Source organism: Oryzias latipes, chromosome 13, assembly GCF_053564925.1.
Source record: "Oryzias latipes strain Hd-rR chromosome 13, Olatipes_Hd-rR_3.1".
NCBI lineage: Eukaryota > Metazoa > Chordata > Actinopteri > Beloniformes > Adrianichthyidae > Oryzias > Oryzias latipes.
Genome location: NC_136249.1, coordinates 32,872,130 through 32,895,680, shown reverse-complemented (window position 1 = coordinate 32,895,680; position 23,551 = coordinate 32,872,130). Strand labels below are relative to the sequence as shown.

Genomic DNA, 23,551 nt, shown 5'->3' with positions numbered 1-23,551 from the left:
CGCAGACACATATAAAGAGCTGTCGTTCAAATCAAAGCTGAAGTCATGAAGTGGAAAAATCCCGGTTTAAAACGATCTGTGTCTTTTTCCCTCCATCTTTTCACCAAACCAGCTTCACAGCAGCGAAGCAGTGACCCACAATCCATCAGTGTTGGGTTGTGGGTCATTTTCTCACATACATGTAAACATAGAAACCAAAGTACCAACATGTTAGAGATCCTCTTTGGCCTGTTGTCTGTCTGAAGCTGCGTTCAACCGTCTGTGTAAATAAATGCACGTTTTGGGCTTCCGTGTTCAAAACCCTCGTGTTCCAGCGTTGCTACGCAGATTTCTACCAAGGTTTTTATGCACAGAACATGCAGCCACTGGATGCGTCTTGACAGTTAAACCAGGTTGAACGTTGACCAATCAGGGACTAAGATTTGGTAGTGGACGGGCGTCCCTTTGAAACACCTGGTAGTGACTACCGTCAGCAGACTGAGCTGGAGGAGCCACAGCACTGCTGTGTACAAAGAGGCCTGCAGCAGACTCTACTTCCTAAGGAAGCTGAGGTCCTTTGATGTGTGCAGCACGATGCTGGAGATCTTCTAGCAGTCTGTGGTGGCCAGCACCTTGTTCTCCTCTGTGGTCTGCTGGGAAAGCAGCATAGCAGTCAGTGACGCCAACAGACTGAAGAAGCTGATCAGGAAGGCTGCAAACAACGTTTGAAGCAGCGATGAAGAGGAGACCACTGATCAAGATCTTATCCATTATGGACAACCCAGACCATCCTCTCCGCTCCGTTCTGGAAAAACAGCGGAGCTCCTTCTCTAGGAGGATCAGACAGCTCCGCTCCAAAACTGTCTGCTACCGGAAATCCCTCCTACCAAACACAATAATAACACTGCACAATAATTCACAGGGTAGCAGATAACTTTTGCACATTTTTCTTTTTTTTTTTGCACATCTTTGCTGGTAATGTCTGTAAATAGCTCACATTGACTTCAGGAGGAACCCCCCCCCCCCTACCCCACTCACAATTCTCAACAGCACTGTCCCCTCAACAGACTCACACAGGGTCCTTGGGTCCACCGTCTCACCTTCAGTGGACCGCTCACATTGACTCCCTCCACATAAAGGCTCAGCAGAGGTTGTTCTTCCTGCGAAAACTCAAGAAGTTCAACCTGCCTCAGGATCTGCTGACCATCTTCTACACGGCAATAATCCAAGCTCTCCTGACCACATCCATCCATCCATCACGGTCCGGTTTGGATCAGCAACAACACACGACAGGAACAGACTACAGAGAATCATCAGATCTGCTGAGAGGATTATTGGCTCCACTCTTCCCTCCATTCAGGACCTGTACCGCTCCAGGGTCAGGAAGCGGGCTGGCAGGATTGCAAAGGAGACCTCTCATCCCGGACATCGTCTTCTCAGCCTTCTCCCGTCAGGGCGGCGCTTTAGGACTATGCGCACTAAAACCACTCGCCACAAGGACAGCTTCTTCCCCTGAGCCGTCACTTTAAAGAACTCCTGACTCCAGACCACTCAAGAACACGGAACCACAGAAACGGTCACACCAGAACTACTGCTGCTTTTTTTATTTAGTTATGTTTAAATATTCCTATATCTTCCTCATAGTCCTTTTTATTATTTATCCTCTCCTGACTTCCTTCTAAAGGCCAATAAAGCCGATTCTGATTCAAATTATTCAACCTTATTTGTTACATTCCTTTGTTTTTTTATATTCTATTTTCTCTTGTGTCTACTATTCTTTTACTGCTGCGGTAACAAACACATTTGCCACGTGTGGGGGATCAATAAAGTATTTCTCATTCTGAAATTGATCATGAAGGAGAAATTCATAATTGCGATTTGTGCCGGGTTGGAATTCTACGACACCAAGTCTTTCATGTATGGGAATAGAGCTGTGAAAGACGAAGCCTGGAGCCAAATTCCCCAGAGTTTTTCCACTTTGACAAACAGTGGGAGAAGCCCCTCCCTGCTTGTCCAGTGTGAAGCCCACGGCGGTGTCAAATGATGGCTTTAGGGGAGCTTCACACTTCAGGGGGGTATTCCAGAAACCAGGTTATGCTAGGTCCAACGGTAAATTTGAGGCTAAGGAAGTGGATAACCTCAGCTTTTGGTTCCAGATATGGAGGCATGTTTCAGGGTATGTCAAGTTGCCATAGCAACTCATGCTCTGAACATAACCTGGTCCGGAGCAGGTTTAGTTGAAGGTTAGTTTGTTTTCAGAGAGGTGAAGCAGCATGGCGTTTCCATTTAAAGATGATTTAGTGGATGAAGAAGCTCAGATAATACTTTTTCCACCATGAGAGGGTGATAAGATCACAAATGGATGTTGGAAAGAGAAACTTTTTACTTTGATCTAAATTAATTATTTGCTTCAGTTAAGATAAATCATTTTTTGTTAAGTCAGTTTAAAAATAACACGCATTTTTCAGACATTTATTTTCCTTTCATTCAAATTAATTCAATTAAGTTTGTGTAACTTTGGTGCTGCTGTTAGATCGGCACCGCAAGGAATTGTGGGATATCATTCCCTTTGCCTGTCTGGACGGATTTGGGTTTAAGAGTGGAGTTTTGACCAAAAAAGTTGTTTAGCTGTTTTACTGTGTTTCACCGAGTTATTTTGTCCTACTATGCTTACGTCTATGCACCATAAGTGAGAGTAAAGGAGAGGATGATGAGTTTATATAGCACTCCTACAATTGTCCCACATAATGACAGTGATGTAAATTCTTTAATGAATTTTTGCACTCCGTGCATTTTTTTCCGTCCTTGTTATTGTTATAAAAATGAGCATATCTGCCGGCTCAAACTTAGACATATGAGAGTTTAAGAAATATAAGTAATTAAGATGGAAAAAAGATTAATGGAGTAATGTGACATTTAGTTAGATAAATATGTAAATTTGAGTTGTATAAATAATTATTGAGTTTTATAGACGTAAGAAATTAGGTTGAATAAATTTAACTCAATTATTTGTTACCAATAGAAGTAATTTATTTAAGTTTATGTATATATGCGTCACAAGGAAAATGGAAATAAGATCAGAAACTCGTGCGTTTACTTTATTTTTCTCCAAGCAGAAACTCTTTTTTTGGAAAATGCAGCCGTGTTACTTTTTTGATGGACTTATAATCTTTATACGCCGTCATTACAATCTCAGACTCCGTCTCAAGTGTCGCGTTTTTTTTTTTTTTCACCACGCGTTTCCATGGTGACTCCAGAAATTGGCGATCTATTGACAATGTCTTTATGTACTTGACATGCATGTGCATTAACCCAGGGTTACCAAGTCCAGCGTAATTGTGCCAACTCATATCCGGTCTTTTGAAACCAACATACCCAGAGTAAACAAGTTCAGGCGGATTTCAGCCAGAGTTCAGGCTTAAAGTCAGGCTAGTTTAAACATGCTTCCTGGAATACCCCCCTGATGTCCTCCACAGTAACTTCACCTGCGTGTGGTTTCAAACCAGCCTCAGACAGGAAGTGACTTCACTGGTTACTGGTGCTTGTTTTTTTGGATGGCGAGCGTTCCAAAGCAGCTTGACTGACGCTAAAACGGCCTCTGAGGCTCTTCGACTCCAGCTGGAAGGTTTTCAGAACATGTGAGCGGTTCCTGAGCGGAACGACGTCCCTCACAGGAACCGACAGAAGCAGATAAACGACAGCAGACGTTCTTAGTGTCGGGAGAAACGCACAGGTTTGTCCGTCCTGTTTATTTCTGTTTTGTACATGAAGCTGCAAGTAAAACCAACAGACCTACAGAAACAGGGAAGAGAACCATCCACCCACAAAGCTTCGGAGGAAAGGAAAAGCCGCCTCGTCGAAAGGGGTTTCGAACCAGCGGCGGATTTAACAATGAAGAGTCCACATCACCCCTGAGGATCCCAGACACCACCTGATGGTAAACATCTTCTAAAGGCACTTGACGAGGGATTGCATCACGGTTCAGTGCATAATCAAACTCAATCTCATCCAAAAAGATTTTTTTTTTTAAACAACAAACCCGATTGGTGGGCTGATCCCTGCTGAACGCGGCGAGCTTCAAATCCAGGAACGGTAGAACTAGTTGGTCTAGAAATAAGGACTTGTCTATAGATTTATCCGCTTCCTAAAGCATTTACATCCAGGAGAATCGGGTCGGCCTCAGAGTGGCCTTTGGTTGGTGAGGTTCTGTGCGGACGTTTCCCGCTCAGAGGGAGAGTCTGCCGGGAAAAAAAACCCGAAGCCGCGTTTTTTTTCCTTCCTCGGGTTTGGCGGAGCGGCGTCTTGTTGCATATACTAGGACGAAGGGATTGCACGTCTATGCGGTTACCGTTTCTTTACAGGATATGACACGGAACATTCTAGTAGAAAATAAGATCCTCTAGCTCTGTTTACATTCGGGGTAAAGCGTAGGCTGGATTCGATTTAGTCTCTGCTTTGATGTTTGAGCAAAAACCCTCAACAGAAATCTGTCGTTTCAGAGCAACGTTTACCTTTAAGATCATTGTTTAATCTAAATCCCGTTATGGGATTAGGATTCTGTCATCTCTGGAGATTGTCATCAAAGAGGTGGAAACGGCGCCCCTGCTGGACAGGCGTCGTCGATTCAGGTTACAGGAAGCCGGAAGGTTAAAAAAAAGCTGATATTGTGACTCGGAAACGTTTGCAACCTTCGCTCGAGAAAAGGGGCGGGGCTAAACGGCTCTTCCACACAGTAGAGCCGTTCTACTTTCACCTGTCAATCAAAGGCGGTCAACTTTGATTTAAGGAGGCGTGAAAACAAAACCCGAAGACCGAGTTAGTTTATGGTTTTTACATTCAAACAGGTCGAGACTCGTTTGTGTAAAAAGCCACCTGGTGGTCGCTGGGGGAACTGCCCCGACTGCAGCTACTTTCATTTTCCCGCTAAGTGCTGCCGACAAAAACCAACCAACAAACCGGCTGGGAATCAAACTCGTAGCAGATTTGGAGCGTCCTGCCGCCTAAAGTACGATGAGCATTTGTGTGTAAATATTAACAGAAAGGAGAAAATCTCAAACAGATTCAGGAACTTCCTGGATTTAGCGTTCTGCACTCGTCCGTCAAAATCCCAGCATGATGGCAAACGTCGGATCTGAACGTCCGTGCGGCGAATCGGAGAGCAGACTCCTCTGTACACGAAGCACCGTTTGGGGTAAAACAGTCTGAGGAGAAGTATGGCGAGGAGGTTCCTCATCCTCAGCGGCGAAGAGGAACCTGAAGGTCTGAGCCCAGCCGTCGTTTGCAGGATGCTGAGGGTAAAGTCAATGCGTTGGATGGCGAGCGGCGTGACAGAAGCTTCGTGTTACATTCTCTTTACATGAAGACTATGAGGTTTGGAATGAGGGGGTGGGGTGAAGGCAGTCTCTGGAGACGGACCTGCTGAGAACGCCGCTGCTTTTAAGGGCACGCCTCCTCCTCTGGGACCTCCAGCAGAGAACAAACCTCGTCTTGAAGGAGATTCTAAAGAGAAAAAAAACAAATCGAAATGTTACGACTTTTAGGAAGAAAAAGAGACCTGGATGCAGAAGGTTCCCTCCAGATCCTCAGGAGGAGGAGGACCTGCCTGCTAAACATCACGTCTCTCGCTCCTTCTTGACGGCGACGTCTGCGTTCACAGACGGCGCCGCAGGGCCCGACCCGGCTGCGGCTGCTTGGCCTGCTGCGGCGGGAGCTGCGCCTGCGCCCAGTATGGTGGAGACCTCTCCCTGCATGAAGGCCCACGGGGGGCTGTTGGGGGAGTTATCCAGAGGGCAGCGCTCCCCGCTGGGGCAGTACACCTCGCCGTCGCCTCGCCGGCTCTGGATGTACACCCTGGTGCAGGGAAAGCAGAACCTGGAGGAGGAGGAGGAGAGGGTCATGAGGGGGACGGACCTGGAGCATGAAGGAGGTGCAGGCGGCAGACCAACCTGTGTCCCGGCACAGAGGGGCACTGAACGAAGTGGGTGTCCTCCAGCCGCTCGTGGCACAGGGTGCACGACAGAGTGTTTCCGCCCGAGAGGGTGCTGCTGGCAGACGCCCCCCCCTGCTCAGACGCCCCGCTGTTGGGCAAAGCCGCGGCTGTGGTGGTGGCCTCCGCTGACGTGCTGGATCCCAGCGGCTCCCCTCCGGACCTGGCTGTTGGGGGTCGTGGCTGCCTGGCGGGCGATGAGGCGGGTTTGGGGCTGGTCTGGCTCACGCCCCCGGCCATGGAGAAGGAGGAAGAGGGGAGGGTTTTGCTGGAGCTGCTGCCGGTCACGGTGGCGGTGGTGTGCGCCTGCGTCTTGCTCTGCGAGGAGTTCAGCTCCCGCTCCAGCTCCTGGGTCATGAACGGAGGGATCCCCATCCCCATCCCCAGCTGCTGCCTCCGGCTCATTTCCGCCAGCACCGGGGCGGGGAAGATCATGGGGCTGCTCATGGGGGCTGTTCTTGCGGTCAGACCCGCGGGCACGCCCGCAAACAGCCCGTGCGGGATCCCCGCGATGCTCTGAGTCACTAAACTGGGGGGTATGGCTGCCCCCAGCATGGGTCTGCGGCTGAGGCTGGGGCTTTGGCGGTTCACCTCCTGAGCGGGCTGCCCGTCGCGGTGCAGCCCGTTGGGCGGCACTCGCGCCGTCGAGCCGCCGCTCTCGGCTCTGCCTCCCCGCTCGAAGCGCTCGTTGTGCGTCCTGGCTCCGTCTGCCCCCGCCTCTCCTCTGGCGGGTGCTCCTTGCTTGTTGAGCGAAGGACCGGGCGAGCGGACGCTGCCGTCCTGCATGCTGTGGCTGCGCTTCAGCTGCCGCGCGCTCGCGATCAAGAACTCGATCTGGTTCGCGCCCTCGTAGTTGACGCATCCGCGGCAGACCACCTCGCTGAAGTCCCACACCACCGTCCAGGGCATCTTCGGCAGGTCGCACAGGTAGCACCACTGGCGCCTGGAGGAGGACGGCGACGACATGGTCGGCCGCCTACCTGAGCTAACCTGGGCGGGCTACTAGCTTCGCAGTGTGCTAGCTTAGGTTAGCAAGGTTAACCTATTTAGCTCTGACAGGTGCGCAGACTCTCCCCTGCTAAAAGAAACCCGTTAATGAACCACAAAACACCGTAAATCAACGTTAAACATCGTAAGGGGTAAAGATCTATCCTCAACACCGCCGCCGTTTCCGTTACTTTCTCAAACGTTTACCTTGTTTACCCACTCTGGCCTACACACTCGCTGCTGTCAACCGTTTCTCTGACGGACGCCTGAGCCTTACGTAACGAAACGAGGTGCATTGTGGGGGCTGGAGTGAAATCTTAAACTGTTGCGATACAAACACCAGTGGGGAAAAACTACAGTGACAACTGAACCGGAAGTTAAGCCTCTTTAACCTCCCCCCCCCCCCCTTCAACACATGTGCAGCTTCCTGAGCCACAAGAGCCGAAGAGGTTTAGAAGTATTTTATCAGCAAACCGCCGCTTTTTGAAAACACAGAAATGCCGAAAGACGTGTCTTCGTCGTCGTCAAGCGAAGACGAAGCGGAGAATCCCGCTCCGGAAACAGCCGAACCGCCGAAACAGCCCGGTAACTGCAGACACATGGATGGAGGCGCTTCTGAAAATGAAAATCCGCTTCAAAAACCGCTGTTATTTAGTCGTTTAAATACAGAGATGGGTCAAACAGACTAATATAAAAATAATAACTTTTTATAAAACAGAAAAAAGTACTTATACGTTTCGACTTTAGTAGATCTATTAGTCACTGTTAAGTTACAATGGTCTGTATTTTACCTTTTTGGTTATGTGTGCATTTAAGCTGCATAATGTCTGCATAATTTTTTCTAATAAAGTTTTTTTTAATTATTAGTTTCGTCCTAGACGTGATGGAAAAATCACAGCACCTTTAACAACACGCATAAAACACAAGGTGGTTGACATTAAAGACATATATAAACATGTATTTTTTTTAAAAAGTGATTGAAAACAACAACAAAGGACATCAGATGGTTAATAGTTTAAAAAAGGAACTGTGTAGATTAACAGGATAGAAATGTACAAATTATAAACCATAAATTGTCTTAAAGCCAAGTTAAAAAAAAGAATTATGAAAGAAATTTTTATATGTGAAGTTAAAAAGATGAGTTTTTAATTTACTTTTAAACATCTATACAGATGCAGAAACTCTCAGATCCTCAGGTAAGTTGTTGCACAGATGAGGACCACCGGACGGAAAAGAGGCCTCGCCGTGAGTCCTGGTTCTTATAGAGATAATAGATCAGAACCTGGTGGTCTGAGAGTTCTGGAGGGGTTTTAAGGACTGAGGTCCAATGAAGGGCATGGTTCTGATCCATTACAAACTAGAAGGAGAATCTAAAAACCCTAAAGCTGAGAGGCAGCTGGTGCTTTCAGACAGGGGTGATGTGGGCTCTCGTCCTCATCCTAGCTTAAATGTGTGCAGCTGAAATCTGCTAGAATCTGTTTCAGGGATGTAGGTCATCGGGAGACATGGTCATGTAGAGCTGAGTATCATCAGCGTAGCCGTTTAGCTCTATGCCATGTCTTTTAGTGACGTTGTCGAGTGGCAGCATAAAAAAAGAGTGGGGCCTATAATAGATCCTTGTGGTACACCGCTCGTCAGCAAATGGGTTTTGGAATTGGATTCAGTCAAATTACTAAACGAGTTTTTATCTGTTACATAGTATTTAAAGCAGCAGTTGAATATCAGCAACAATGTGGTTTATCTCTGTTTTATTCGTCATTAGTTTAAAGCCTGTTGTTAAACACTTCCTTATTCTATGTTTACTCTTTAAAATATCTATTTTAATATTTAAAACACCGGAATTCTCCCTATAGTGTCTTGTTACCTGATTTGTCAAGTTACAGACTTAAATTTGTGTGATGAGTTGTCTAGAAATACGTTTTTTATTAACACCTGGCTAAGTATTTTGGTAATTACTTTGACTATTACCGTCATATCTTTGAAGTAAAGTCCCTTTAGTGGATCTTCTTCACCTCATTGATCTGCTTTGTTTCAAATGTTCGTGTTTAAATCGACAAACTTGCGGTGGTTTGTTGGAGTTCATGGCTTTGAGAATCGTTTCCTTTGTTCCCACAGGGAAGACTTTGAGGTTCCACTGTTCGTCAGATTTCGTGACTTTCCGTCACGTGGCGTGCAGCGGCGCCGCCACAGACGCCCTGAAGGATGACCAGAAGGAGCTGTGGCTCATCAAAGCGCCGGTCAGCTTCGATCCGCGACGGTACGAACTCCCCTCCGTTCTTTAGGGCAGCAAGAAGTGAAGTCTGACACCCCCAAAAAGAATAACCCGAATGTAAACGTCATCAACTTCAAGGCAGCAGAATTTTTCCACTTTGACGTAAAATAAAACTTTTTAGCCACTTTATATTAAAGCTATAAGCTAATTGTCATGATTTTCACATCTAGATGAGTTTAGAGTTAAAAAATATAAACAAAAAGTTAATTTTATTATTAAAAGTCATAACATTAATATTTCTGTGCTCTTAGTTTGGTCTTTGCATGCAAGAATATTCCAGGTAAACTCTTTACATCCGAGGTTTTGCTCTTTAATGTTAGTGGATAAAGTCAGTAGGAAGAACAGAACAGACTGGTCATACGGTGACGAACACGGAAACCAGACGGATCTTCTGGTTTTCATGAACAGATGAGGTCAATTAGTTTGTAGTTTTTTTTACTTTTGTAGTTCACTGATTCCTGAAAGTCGGGACACAACATGTCCTGCATAAAAGTCTTTTTTTATGGATAAAAATTGTTTATTTTAAATGGATGGACTGATGTAAAGGAATCGTGAATGTTGTGTTTTGGCCTAGATCATTGCTTTTTTTTTTATTTGTTCAAATGTATGACTAGTGATCCGGCGCCCTATCCTCGGTCACAGTGGTCACCAGCACTGAAAAACATCAAGTCTTCATAATTTTGAAGTCAAGTTGAGGGTTAAAAATGTATAAAACAACAAATATCAAAGCAGTAAATAGAACAGATTCCGTTTTTCTGAAGGTCCTTTGTCTCGACTCTCGAGTTCTTAAAATCCTGAACGAAGATCTTTATTTTTTCTCTTAATTGAATGCAGCACGCTTCTGTGCATTACTGCGGTTTCCTCCGTACAACAGAAACGCCCGTCAGCAAGGCAGAAATACACGGATTTGTCAAAATGTGTCTTGGTTTGAATCAGCGGCACCGCCTCCAATGGTCTGACTGAAATGCGTTTATTTCTGGTAAAGTTATGGAAAAAAGTGCGTTACGTTAACCTTTATAACAGCTGCTTCTCATCACCCTATACGTGAACGTGCACTTTAGGCTTCTACGGTCGAAACTCGCGTTTCGTCTCGTCTTCACATGCGAGTTTTTACGACCATTTTCAGGCTCTACGTACCAAAAGGCAGCTAAACCAGGTCAAACTTTGACCAATCAGAGACTGTGGAAGGCACCAAAGTCAGAGCGTAGCTGATCTATGTGGCGAGCCCAGACACGGCGATAAACCTGACGATGTCTGCGTTTGTTTTTCAAGTGACGATAAACCACGATGGGAATTCAAAATGCGCCATCGCGAGGACACAAGCAATGAACGGAACCGCTTCGTGCCCAAATCGCGGGATTTACACCACTTCTGAGTTTCACACCAAGCCTCCTGCAATTGAAGGTGGCGGATATGCGCTAGTACACAGCAGGGAAGGAAAAGAAGAAGAAGCCCTTCCCTGCTTGACCAGTGTGAACACCACCAATGTGCAGGAAGCAGCCTTTGTGTGCAGGAAGTGATTTGTTGATTATGAGAAGTGATCACAGATTATTTTTGTTATTTCATTTTTTAGTTTTTTTTTTCAGCAGTAAAGACCGAGCGAGGTCATCACACTGCATTACAGTCAGGCTTACGTCCACAAACCGGAATGTTCTTGACCTTTAACCCCCCCCCAAAGGCCGGAGGCCATGCTGGCCACGGTTTTCTCTGCCCATCTGAACACAGGACAGAAACCTGTGACTCAATAGAACACAGTAAAAAAGGCTCTAAGTCAGCCCCCACCCCAGGAATAAAAACATAAAGAAAGAAACGTGTAAAATGAGACTTTTTTAAAGGCTGGATCCGATGGGGAACTGTCCTCCTGGTTTGCTTTTACCTTGTGACGGATAGGGGGCGGGGCTTATGCTTCCAACAAAAGTCTGTAGTGTTTTGTTTGTTCAGAGGTAAATCTGCTGAATTTGCTTGGTTTGGACGGTAGGATTTTCCGGCTGAGCTCAGAATTCTTGCCTCTGTTGATGTAAGGAAAAGCAGCCCCACATGATCACACTGCCACCACCGTGTTTGGTTGTTACTGGCCTTCCAGAAACTTCCTCTTTTTTGTCATCAGAACATTTGTCCAGAGGTTTCTCTGTTCTTGTTGCTCAGCAGAGCCTGCCTCTCATGTTTGTTCAAGCGTTTCTTTCTGTTGGATCATGACCTTTGACCTTCTAACCACGTTCTACCTTGACCACCTCCTGAACGCTTCGTCCTCGGTCTCTCAGTCGTTTTTACTTTTTCTTGGAGACTCGAACATCTTTGTTTTTTTTTAGTTGAATGATAAAACATTCCATTATGCAAATGAAGGGGCCAGACGCTCCACCACAGCCTCACAGAGGCCTGTGAACGTGTGTAGTGGGGACACAGATTGGAAAGCGCTTCATCTTTCAGTCTCAGGTTTCTAACCTCGTCTCCTCCTGTGACCCTGCAGCTTCAGCGGCATCAAGGTTCCCCTCTCGGGTCTCCGGACCGTGAAGGTTCCCGGTTCCGAGGGTCCAGAGAGGGATCATCAGATCTACAGCGTTTTGGCGTCCAGGCGGAGCGCCTCGGAGCTTCGCCTGCTCACCTGCGACCCACAGGATCAGCTGGTTTTGGCTCCGCCTTTCTCAGGCCAGCTGAACGTTTGCGAAAGCTACGGCGACAGCAGCACCAACCAGAACCCCCAGGTGATCCCCGCCTCCCCGGCGCCGTCCGTCCCGCCCGGACTCAAACAGCGCTTCCTCCCATTTGGCAGCAGAACACCCACTTTGACCGAGGTGGGTGAAGAGGAGGTGGAGGGAACCATGCGCCCTCTGGTGGCGGCAGAAGGAGGAGGCAGTGGGGATGAAGAGGAAGGAAGGAAGAGGAGGAAGAAGAAGCGGATAAAGACGGAGGAGGAGGTGGAGGTAAAACAGGAGCCGGTGGATGAGCCTCCGAAGAAGAGGAAGAAGAAGAAGAAAAAGAGGGAGATGGAGGAGGGGTTGGCGGCCGGCGTGGAGGTGAAGGCGGAGCCGCTCTCTGTCAAACTGGAGCCTCCGGACGCCTGGTGTGACGGCGCTCCGGCTTCAGGAAAGAAGAAGAAGAAGAAGAAGGCTCTTCTGTAAACGGATGCCTGGATTGTTTTCTCCTCATTATCCAGATCATTGACAGAAAGATGTGGAAGAACCCAGAGCAGGGGCTGCTGGGAAATGAGGCCGCAGACGTGTGGTCCATGCCTGAAGACACGAACCCCTAAAAAGTGATTGAATTAAAATGAAATGAGGAGAAAAAGCTGTTGTGGCTCCGGTGTCTCCTCATGACGATGACTTCACCCTGAAGGAATGAAGCGCCGCGTAGAACGCCGTCTGCGGCTCGTAAATCTCACAACGCCGCGCACATTTACAGAACACTTTCCAGCAGGCTGAAGGCGTCAGGCCCACGATTCAGGGAAGCCTTCACTTTTTTTTTTTGTAAACCTGAGCTTCTAGTCACACAGTCTGACAGGAAGGTGGCGCCACAGTCCAGCTTACGTCCTCTGTGGCGCCGCCGCCTCTCCTGAACTTCTGGGCTGTCGTGTTCTAAGGAGCCGAGCTTCTGCCGCAGTCTGAGGCACGAAGAGAGCGGCGGCGGTGGCTCCGGGTGGCGGTACTCGCCATCGTCCCTCGCCGCTCCGCACCGGAGCGTGGTCCTGCTTCTTAATGAGCTCGCAGCTCGCCATCTGTAGCCGCCCCCCCCCCCCCCCCCCCTTCTCCAGCGCTTCCCAGACACAGACAGGATGAAAATCCTGGCGGTTGGGAGGCGAAGCTTCATCACCACAAAGGGAATTTTCAATGTGCCGCCTGCAATTGCAGAATTCAGGGAAGCAGATTCCGGTTTCTGATGCAGATCTGAGCCGACGGAAGTTTTCGGCGTCCCGCTTTTACCCGCTCCCAGAAGACATAAACATTAAATCAATCAGAAGTTTGTTGTTTTTAACGGTCACATCGTTTCCTCACAAGTCGTCGACTATTTGGTGCGCGGTGTGACGCGTTGTCATAGTAACTACAGGCGTGCTCGGCTGCGGCTGAAGGATGAGGAGGAAAGTGGTTTATATGGTCAAAAGGACAATTTCAGAAGGAAAGTCTTCCTCTGACTGCTTGACTTTGTCCAAATGATGAAGAAAAAGTTTGTTTCAAAGAATCAAAGTCCACAACTACAAACCATTACCTCTGATACTTACATGTGGATCAAAAATGTCTTTCATTAACTGATAATACAAACACTTATTGACTCTGTATCAAGCTAAATAAGGGAAACAAGATAGAAAAAAGTCAACATTGGTGTTGATGGTCAAATGTGACTGACAGAGATCCTGTCATGTCCATCATAGAGACATTTGAAGGACGCTGCTCTTTTCTACCGTCTTGCTGTCATGATAAACCAGAGTGACATCTTTCCACCGATGTTCCTGTTGTTCACTGACGGCCGTTTGGCCAGCGCGATAATACACAACATTCAGGTTATGTGACCAGGTGTATATTATGGGATAAAGCCAGACAAGGTGTCTATTATCAGAAATTAACGTACGATGCTTCTGCGTCTTCGGGCATTACCCCTTACTCAATGGACACCATGCAGCCAATCAGGGTCCAGCTAAATGCTGTGTAACTCTGCAGCTGCATGAACGTCACGTTTCAGAAAAGATCAGAATCCGAGACTGATAATAGAGATGTCGATGACTTTACAGCCGACTTGCAGAAACCCTTCTAGACCATCATTTACCCTGAAGGTAGTCTAAGCAAAGGTGGCCGGACTTCCCCAGCCCCGCCCACTTCCTCCAGAGAAGGAGAAACTCATAGTCCCAAATGATGTTTTAGCCACACCCACTACTAAGATGATGAAGATAAAGACCCAAGAAGAAAACTAGAAAACATCCCAAAACAACGTTTTAGGCTTTTTTTCAGTAAATGACATCTTCCTGAAAAAGGATCCTGGTGGAAAGAATTTGGCTTTAATGAGATATACCTGTAAATCTATTATGTGTAAGAATAATTACAGACAGACGTGGCTCAGATGGATGGATTCCTTTAACCCTTGTGCTATCCTATGGGGTCTAGATAACCCGACCCTTACATTGAGGTGTTCTCCCTGCCATGACAAAGGTGGATAAAGGTGGAAAGATTTCATGGAATCCATGGACACCAGTGAAGATCACAAATCATTGAAGAAAAAAGGTTCAGAGCACTGTCTAGTGGGTCTAGTTTTTTTGAGCCACGGCACACTTTAACCTTAAAAAAAATCCCGCGACACACCAGCATCCAAAAATTAAAAAAAAAAAAGTGGAAACTCCTAGTCTGTACTGATCTACAGCCCCTCCTCAATCTCACATGCATTTTTGTAATAGTTGTGGCAGAAAAAGCTGGAAGCTGCAGCTGTTTTATCTAAAAGACGTAATAAAAGTTAAGTTAGAGGATTTAAAAACTGTTCGCTGTGGTTTCAAGACATTTAACAAGGACGCCTCATTGTAGCACAGAGATGCTGTGACTTTAATCCAATGCATCATGGGAGATGCAGTGCAAACAGCCACCGAACGCAGACATACTCTCGTCTCTGAGCTTCATTGTTTTGTTCACTTGTTCCACGGTCTGACACCGGATTCTGTGGAAAGCTACACCGCTAAAGACGAGCTTTAGCTGGTATTTTTGTTAGAACTGAGAGACTTTATGAGCAGAATCAGAACAAGGAAGTGAAGACTTGAACCACTTCTGATTGGTCAGAGTGATGACATGTGATTAAGCCTCCAAGAATGATTGGTGGAGACAGTTAAAGGGGCGGGACTTTTCAGAAAACAGCTGTAGCTAAATCGCGGTACCGTCATTCTTATCAAAATATCTTTAATAGAATCAAATAAACACAAAGAAAAAATAATTTTATGATCTTTCATATTCCTAACTACTCAGTGTTTTATCAGGGTTTGTTTGGATGAACAAAGAGCTGAAATCCTGGAGATGGAAAATGTTTTTAGATCAGTGAATGAGGGTGATTTCTCACGGCACACTTGTTGAAAAACACTGCTCTAGATGACCCAACTTCCAATGTTAAGGTGCCTAGGATAGCACAAGGGTTACCCCCCCAATCTAACACCTTAACCCTTGTGCTATCCTATGGGGTCCAAATGACCCCACCCCCAATGTTAACGTGGAGCACAAGGGTTAATATTTTAGATTTTTTTTTAATCGGATACAAATCTATATGTTTGCTTCTTTCTGATTGGAGATTCCACAAACCATAGCAATGATTGACTTTAATGTAAGATCTTTAGAAAGACAAACTGTCAAAGCTCTGACAAATGAACCGATCAGAAACGCTCAGAAATGTGTGTGAGAGTATCTAGAAACACCAGAGGCGATCAAAAACATTTAATCGTGAGTAAAGAATTCATCTAAGGTTGAAAACAAAAAGTTAGCTTCAAATGAAGCTTGAACGTTTACAAGTTTTCAGTTTCATCTTTGGGATCAATTTAAATAATTGAAGCGTGGAGAACTCGAGAACAAATTTCCTCTGAGCTTTTAAAGCTGCTTTGACTTGTTTTTGTTCGTTCATTTTGGGTAACGGCAGCCAAAACAGTAACAAAAAAATTAATAACAAAATAGCATCCAGATTTGATTTGACCTCATTGGGACGGCGTCAACAATCGTCATCTGCAATCGAAAAAGTCAAGTTCTGGAAGAGGTTCTCCAGAAAAGATTCAGATCCAGAACTTTCTGACCTTCAAACAGACGGGCCTTTGGATCCAGAGCAGCTGCTGAGTCCGTCTGTGTGACGTTCTGGGTTTTTGCCTCTACAGACCTCAAAGAAACGGCAGCAGATCCGACTGAGGTCATGAACAAAGAGAAACGGGCAGGCTGGCAAACAGCCGGGCGCAGAAAAGCCGCCGCCGCCGCCGCCGTCTCTCTCTTTTTGCCTCTTCTTCTCTGCTTTTTAAATGTTCTAAAGCAAATTTGATCAGTTCAGCTGCAGGTTCAGCAGAAATCCTGGAGAACTGGCAGAGCTTTATGAGGAAGGGGACAGATGTGCGGGACGTCTGCCAACGAACAACAACCACGTCTGCAAACATGTGGGAACTCGGCGGAACCAATAAATACACAAAGAAAAGAAAAGAAATTCCTGCTAGATAAAAACAAAAACACAGAAAAGTGTCTGGTAACTTTTACTGAAACCAGAAAACACAAATAATTAATAATCCAAAAACCACAAATCTTTTTTTTTAATCCACATCTAGATACTTTTTGTCTCAGATTAAAAACGATCAAATTTCTGCCTAAACAGTTGAAAAAAAAGAGAAAATCTAGTAATGAACAATTTTACATCAGCTAAAATGAAAAGCGTAAGAAAATAAACGGCAACATTCTACTGTAGCTTATGAAAAACAGGCAAACCTCGTCTCTACATTCACACATTCTTGAGACCCCAATATCATTAAACACTCGCTTTACTAAAACAAAACTATAATACCAAAAGTATCGGCTCAGCTGCCTTTTGCAACTCATTCCTAACCCGTAGAGTTCGAAACGGTGTGGCTCCAGCTTTTCCAGCTTTTCCAGCTTCAGCTCTTCTGGGAAGGCTGTCCACAAGGTTGAGGAGTGTGTTTCTAGGAATTTCGGATCATTTTTCCTGAAGGTCATTGGTGAGGTCACACACTGATGCTGGTGGAGAAGGCCTGGCTCTCAGTCTCTGCTCTAATCCGTCCCAGAGGTGTTTTGTGGGGTTCGGGTCAGGCCTCTGTGCAGGCCAGTCCTCTTCATCCACCCCAGACTCTGTCCTCCATGTGCTTTGTGCCCGGTGTTAGGCTCCCGGACGAGCCCCCAATTTATGTCACACCCCTGTCCAGGGGCTTGTAAAAGGATGTATCATAAAGGTGAAAGGAAACAAACTAATGGTTTTGGTATCCTGAAGCAGCCCACGTTCCTTTCTCTGGAACTAAGCCCTGAAAAACAAGCCCACACCATGGTTCCTCCTCCACCAAATTTAACACTCGCCACAATGTGGTCCCAAATGTACCGTTCTCCTGGCAACCTCCAAACCCAGACTCGTCCATCAGATTGGCAGATCTTAAAACATTAAAAATGTGTGGATCAAATCTGAGAATAAAGTGTTTTTCCCCCTGAACACTCGTGTCAATGTTTAGGCGTTTTAAACGTTATGACACAACACTTATACATTATAACTGATTTCATAAAAATAAAAAATTCTGAAATGTTTTTAGTGGAAAGGGTTTAAAAAAACATCTTAACTTTTAAATAGTTTGACTTTTCTACAATTTTTTAACGTAATGGGTAAAGAATAGTTTGAATCCTTTGTTAAATGCTAATTTATCTAAAAATGAATTTGTTTAAAAGAGAAAAGTCAAACCCTAAAAAAACATATTACTTAGTATATTAAAGTTTAAAATAAAAGACTTCTAAAACTTATGTGGATCAGAAAAAATGAGCTCCAACAACAAAATGATCAGCAAACAGTTTAAAGTTCCAGCCTGATCATCTTTTCATCTATTGGTAACGCCTGTAGCCGTTACCAACGTTCCCAGCGATTTAAAAAAAAAAATCATAACTATGTCGTCTTTTTAGCCAGAATGTACAGAAATCTTTGCCATCTTCTCACTAAAAAAAAATAAATAATAAATCCCCGTTTACCTAAAGGTCTTCCATGAGGAAACTGCACTGAGTGATTGTTGTAAAGCGTGCTATAATGTAGTCTGAGCTACGGAATCCCACCGGGATAAGTATCCTAGTATTCTACTCTAAATCGTTAATTAATGGAAAATATTAAATGTGTTTAGTAATATTTGTTTAAGCATTTTTAAAATGTGTGAAAAACAGTTTAAAAAAATGAACTGTTTTTACTTTTACTAAAGCACACATTGTTGTTTTTATTTGAGTGGTTGTGGGCGGGACCTTCGGTGCGGAGCAACCCCGCCCCCCCTTTTTTTTTTTTTTTGGTCTGCTTCTGGTTCACTCAGAAATGTGACTTTGAGCTTCATTTTCTTAAAACATTTGTCGGAAAAATACCAGCAGAACGTGTAGAAACACCAGAAACGTGATTATTTTTAAGAGGGAGTCTTTAAAGTCCTGACAAACACTGTACGACAACCCAAAACAAGCCAAACAAGTGTAAAGATGCTAAAATTCAGCAAAAAACACTCACGAATTTGCTAAACTTGTCAATTAAAACACACTCAGAATGATCCAAAAAACAAAGAAACTGATTGGAAATCCTTCTTTTTTGCCTTAGTAAAGCCTGAACTTTCCAAACTTGATTTTTTTCTTTACCTCTCTTGGTCCGTGTTTTTATTTCACATTTTTTATTTATTTATTTATTTATTTTTACAATGGCTGTGTCCGAATTCCTGTCCTAACCCCAAACTACTATAAAACTATATAGCGCTACTATGCTGTGCCCTGAATCTTAAAAGTAATTTGCACAAAAGGCTCACGACGCTTTACTATTTTTTAAACGGCGGAAATGATGTCATCGATTTCACAAAGTTAAAATCTCAATGATGTGAGCTTTTTGTGACGATTATTTATGAGTTCGCTGTCTCCTGAAGATAAAAACATCGATGGTTTATTAAAAAAATACATTTAAGTACATTTTTTGTCAAAATTGTACCAATGCAATGCATTGTGGTCTATATTTGCCGATCTGGTGAGCATTGATGGAATTTCTAGGGCACTGGATGTAGCAAACAAAATGGCGAACGCCCTGAATAGTGAGTAGGGAAAGAATACGTACACAACCAATATCTGAGCTTCATGAGCTAACTTGGATTTTCATCTTTTATTTTTGGGCAGTTTGACTTTCTTCTCTGCAGCTTCTGCATCTCCTTATCAATACTTGGGTAAAGTTCAACACCGTTAATTTTTTTGCAGCAAATTCTTTTTATCTTTTGCACTTCTTTCTGAGGTGAAGCCCCCCCCCCCCCCCCCCCCTCGTGTCAGTTGTGATAAAGCATTCAACCCATTGTTTTCCTGTTTCTCTTTATTTATTTCTTTATTATACCATCTTCCGTCGTTTTTTGGGGCTTCAATGCTTCTTCAATTTTTCAGCTATTTCAACCATTCAACTATTCAAACGTTCAGCTCTTTCCTCTTTTTCCAGCTATGACGTTTGGTCCTTCAAACCCTTGAATCTTTCAAGATATTCCAGGATTTTTGCCTCCATTGAAATCCATGGGGAATCCTTGAAAACCTGTCCTTCTTTCTGTGGTGCTGAAGTTCGCTGGTTTGATTCTTTTTTTTTTTTTTTTGCCAATTATGACCCTTTGGCTTTCCTTTTCATTCAGCAGGATAGCATTTTCTTCTGGAAATGCAGCTCCTTCTAGTTTTATTTTGGTTCATTTGGAGGAAATCCTCCTGAGTGACACATTTGGGATGTTTTTGTATCCGCTGGCTGCAGCAAAGGCGAGCTGCTTCTTCTTCTTCTTCTTCTTCTTCTGGAACGTCTGTCTTCTTTATGGAACTTTCTGCCTGGTTGTGGTTTAAACAGATGGATGTCGGCTCCCACAGAATCATCGTTGCCCGCGTTGCTTGCCTGCTCGTACCCATCTGGATGATTAAAATGTATTTCCACTGGGGGGCAGATTAGCGCCTCTTTATCCCCGGCCAATTTCACTTGAAGCTACCACTGAGCGAATGGAATATTTCGCTGCGAGTTCGACGCCCAGACGAGTTTTTTCCTGCTTTTTGCTGCCTCCGCAGCTGCGATGATTGACAGCCGCATCTCTAGATGAGGGAGTCGCCGCCTCGCCCTGCAGCAGCAGCAGCAGCAGCAGCAGGTCAGAGGTCGGCGAGGAGGTTCATGGTGGACTCATCGCGCCGTCCGCAGGCTTCCACCGGCCCGTGTCCCTGCTTGGGGTGATGGGGGGGGCACGCGGTGGCTGCGGCGCTGTCTGCATGCAGGAGGACAGGAATGAATAATAAATGCAGCCTGAAAGTTGGGTCCAACGTGTGCAGACTGCAGAGCAGAGCAGAGGCCTTCAGCTGCCAGCCCACTTCATGGCGGTGGGATGACTTGGTGGTGGTGGTGGGGGGGGGTAGTGAAAACCTGCCCCACCCCCCTCCCTCTGCAGTGCTCCCTCTTTTTCCTTCCCTTCAGCTTTCTCTCCATTTCAACCAGCGCGCCTTTGCTCCAGCCAGCCTGCATCAATGTGAGCGTTTCCATGGAAACGTGGACCTTCTGAAGACCGCAGTGATGGAGAGCAAGGGGTGGGGGGCGACACATCAATGTTTTCTGAGTCCCCCCCCCCCCCCCCCATCAAAACACAAAAACATCACAAAGGACTGGAGCTGGAAACGCGCAGCACAGTATTCTCTGCGTGCACGTGGGCGTGCACGTGCAGCCCTCTAATAGGCCCCTGTGCCGGAGCTGAATGGGATCAATAACGGGATGGATGAGGCGTCTCGCCGCGGAGCGCCACCTGGATTCTGTGGCAGACAATGAGGAGAGTTTGTGGCGCGGCGCATCCCCTCCTCCTCCTCCTCCTCATCCTCCTCCTCTCAATTATTTTCACACGTCTTCCTTCCCTTTTTGCTCCTGCCCCCCCCCATTGCTTCTCACATTGTGTGGCAGTGATACCACAAACCCACCCACCACCTCTGCAGAGACACGCAGGATCTCCAGCATCCGTGACACCAAAGAACCTCAGAACTTTGAGCTTTCCTTCAAAACAAACGGGTTTGTTGAGGATTTTTTTTCTTGCCATCGCAGCAAAAGTTGGAAAAAGTCCCCCCCCACACACACACAAATAAAATGGAAGTCGTGTAAACAAACGAGGAGGAGGACGTTGAAGAAACAGAGCTGCTTCAGAATGAATCATTAAAGCGCAGAAACATCTCTGTTCACAGCTGGAGGCCGAGGTTTTGGTTTTGTCCCTCCTCCTGAAGGGAGCAGCTTCCTTCCACCTCCTTTTAATGGGAGCAGCTTTCCTCCTGCTAAATGAAGAAACTTTCCTCCTGAAGGGAGCAGCTTTCTTCCTCCTCTTGGCGGCTGCAGCGAGTCAAATGTTGGAGGAGTGCGAGACAGTGTGATAGGCTGCACTGAGAATCTGTTGCTAGGCTCACTGAGAACAAACCAGTCAAGTCTGACATATGTTTTCAAAGCAGCCCTCTTAGCAGCATGCAGCAGTTACCATGGAAACCCCAATGCCATTTCCCCCCATTGTTTGGACCACTCAATATCCTGAAAGCCTTTTTTTTTTCCAAGAGTCTTGGAGTTTGAAAGCCTTGAAGAGACAGACAGACAGACAGACAGACAGACGTGCAGACAGAGAAACGTGCAGACAGACAGACGTGCAGACAGACAGACGTGCAGACAGACAGACGTGCAGACAGACAGACGTGCAGACAGACAGACGTGCAGACAGACAGACGTGCAGACAGACAGACGTGCAGACAGACAGACGGGCTGATTTGGTGTAGTTTGAGCATGAAAATCTTCCCACCACCTTAGTGTGTTTGTGTGTAGTTGTTTTGCATGTGTGTGTGTGTGTGTGCGTGTGTGTGTGTGTGCAGGTCAACCTGAGTGAGAGGCAGCGACAGAGCAGAGCTCCTTCACTTGACCTTGACTGCAAATATAGAAGCAGAATGGGGAGGGGGGGGGGTTTACAGAAGAACAAAGAGGTTTCCTAAACTGCACTGAATAAAATAAATGTTTATCCCATTTTAATTATTCACACTGTTTGAAATTGCTCCACGATGAGACACAGAAATTCCTTTTCTTTTTATTATTAAAGCAAATCAGCAAATGAAATGTTTTTGATCACCGAGGTCAGTCGGCACGTCCAGAACCCAATTCCCGACAGCAGGAGTGGTCTGAAAAACCTCCAGAAGACGCTCGTCGTTCCCGTCTGAAAGCACGGGGACAGCCCGGAACCGCACACGGAGAACAGGCGGAGAACCTCCTCAGGGGGGAACCGGCCGATGCAGAACCTGCTCTGGCGTGAAAAGGATGACCTTTTCCCAGCAGGCGTCCTGACGGCGTTGTCGCTCTGATCATCACTTCTTCTTTGAGAACTGTTTAAATGTTGTTGAAGTTTAGTTCTCCACTCTTGGACAAAAGAACAAAAAATTCCACCTTTTTCTCTCCACATGATTGACAGTTTTAATCAGGGATGTGATCCTGGAGGAAGGTTTTCCATCTCCTCTTCCTCTGCAAGCTCTCATCGCTTCTGTTTGCAGCAGGTTTTACAACATTTCTTCTTCTTCGTCTTTTTCCCATTTCTTAGCTCATCCTGAAACTAAACCAGTGGACCCCCACCCCGGTGGCCCACGGTGCCGGTTCGTGGGGCCGTGAACGTAAAAATGTGGTTTGGTTTATTTAATGTATTAACTTCTGATTTTTATACGGGAAAACTGCATGACAGTGCTTCCGCTTAACAAACCGGATCTCAATGTAAAGAGCGGGAAATGGAATACTGATGATTTCATCAGAAGAAAGGATTTCATGAAACATCAACAGTCGTTTGGTTCCAAAGCTGTCATAGGATCATTGGAGCAGCAAAGCCCTTTAAAGGTGTGGACGTTGGAGCTTCAGTCACCGATCATTACTGCACACCAGGACTGGAATACAGATCAAGCAGCTAATCAAGACGTTCACCTTCAGGTTCTTCCAAGTGCTGACGCTGCAGCAATCCGTCTGCATGCTCTGCACTCTGAAGACGGCGCTTCCCTTAAAGCCCAGGTCGTCATCAGCATATAATCAGGCGCTGCAGCCATGTAATCATGGGGGTCACCTTCAGATAATAAGCGACTGTGCATCATGAAGCAGAGGCTTTTCTCTCTCTGAAACACAGCTGACGTCTGCTCCATCCCAGCGCCCAACAGCCCTGCTGAAGTGTTTCGTCTCCTGACTCACGGTAAAAGGGATTTGAATGTCAGAAACGCTCACAGACACGTCAGAAAACGGCACATTTGAGCATTTTTTCTGATCGCTTAAAGCAGATTATTCTGCAGGAAAAAAAACAAAACAGCATTTCTCAAAAGCGTATAGAACCGCTGTGATAACGAAGACCAAACGTCTGAGCAGATCATGAAGAAATCAGCAGGAATATCCTGAAACCCAGAACAAAGTTACCGCATTTTTTTGGACTTTTGCATAATTTAGCCAGAGGTGCAACTTCTTCTCGGAGGCTACTTACATCTGATTTTTTAAAACAACAGGCTCATATGACTTCCTAGGTTCTTCTATTGTCAGACACGGTTTTTGTTTTCCACATACCTGACATGTTTCCGTCCAAACACGTCAGGTATGTGGGGAGAAACAAAAACACAACCATGTCTGATAACAAAAGAATCTAA

General features: G+C 45.7%; 2 protein-coding genes across 2 annotated transcripts; one reads left to right on the top strand and one right to left on the bottom strand.

The window, feature by feature from the left end:
- Nucleotides 1-3,686: 3,686 nt before the first annotated feature.
- LOC111948510 (interferon regulatory factor 2-binding protein 1-like) lies at nt 3,687-7,259 on the bottom strand. The gene is made up of 3 exons (XM_023962070.2): nt 5,925-7,259; nt 5,582-5,850; nt 3,687-5,478 (listed from the first exon to the last, which is right to left on the bottom strand). Exons 1-2 carry the CDS (start codon nt 6,929-6,931, stop codon nt 5,592-5,594), a joined length of 1,266 nt encoding a protein of 421 aa, XP_023817838.1. The 5' UTR covers nt 6,932-7,259; the 3' UTR covers nt 3,687-5,478; nt 5,582-5,591.
- Nucleotides 7,260-7,349: 90 nt separating this feature from the next.
- polr1g (RNA polymerase I subunit G) lies at nt 7,350-12,509 on the top strand. Its single transcript, XM_004075243.5, has 3 exons — nt 7,350-7,537; nt 9,068-9,209; nt 11,692-12,509. The coding sequence occupies exons 1-3, from the start codon at nt 7,450-7,452 to the stop codon at nt 12,341-12,343; spliced, it is 882 nt and encodes a 293-aa protein (XP_004075291.1). The 5' UTR covers nt 7,350-7,449; the 3' UTR covers nt 12,344-12,509.
- The last annotated feature ends 11,042 nt before the right edge of the window (nt 12,510-23,551 follow it).

Bases quoted from the DNA above. Each gene is read 5' to 3' on its own strand.
- LOC111948510 (XM_023962070.2), bottom strand. From the start codon at position 6,931: ATGTCGTCGCCGTCCTCCTCCAGGCGCCAGTGGTGCTACCTGTGCGAC. The intron at 5,851-5,924 runs GTTGGTCTGCCG...CTCCTCCTCCAG, and splicing joins CCCTCTGTGCCGGGACACAG to GTTCTGCTTTCCCTGCACCA.
- polr1g (XM_004075243.5), top strand. From the start codon at position 7,450: ATGCCGAAAGACGTGTCTTCGTCGTCGTCAAGCGAAGACGAAGCGGAG. The intron at 7,538-9,067 runs GTAACTGCAGAC...TTGTTCCCACAG, and splicing joins CGAACCGCCGAAACAGCCCG to GGAAGACTTTGAGGTTCCAC. The intron at 9,210-11,691 runs GTACGAACTCCC...GTGACCCTGCAG, and splicing joins GTCAGCTTCGATCCGCGACG to CTTCAGCGGCATCAAGGTTC.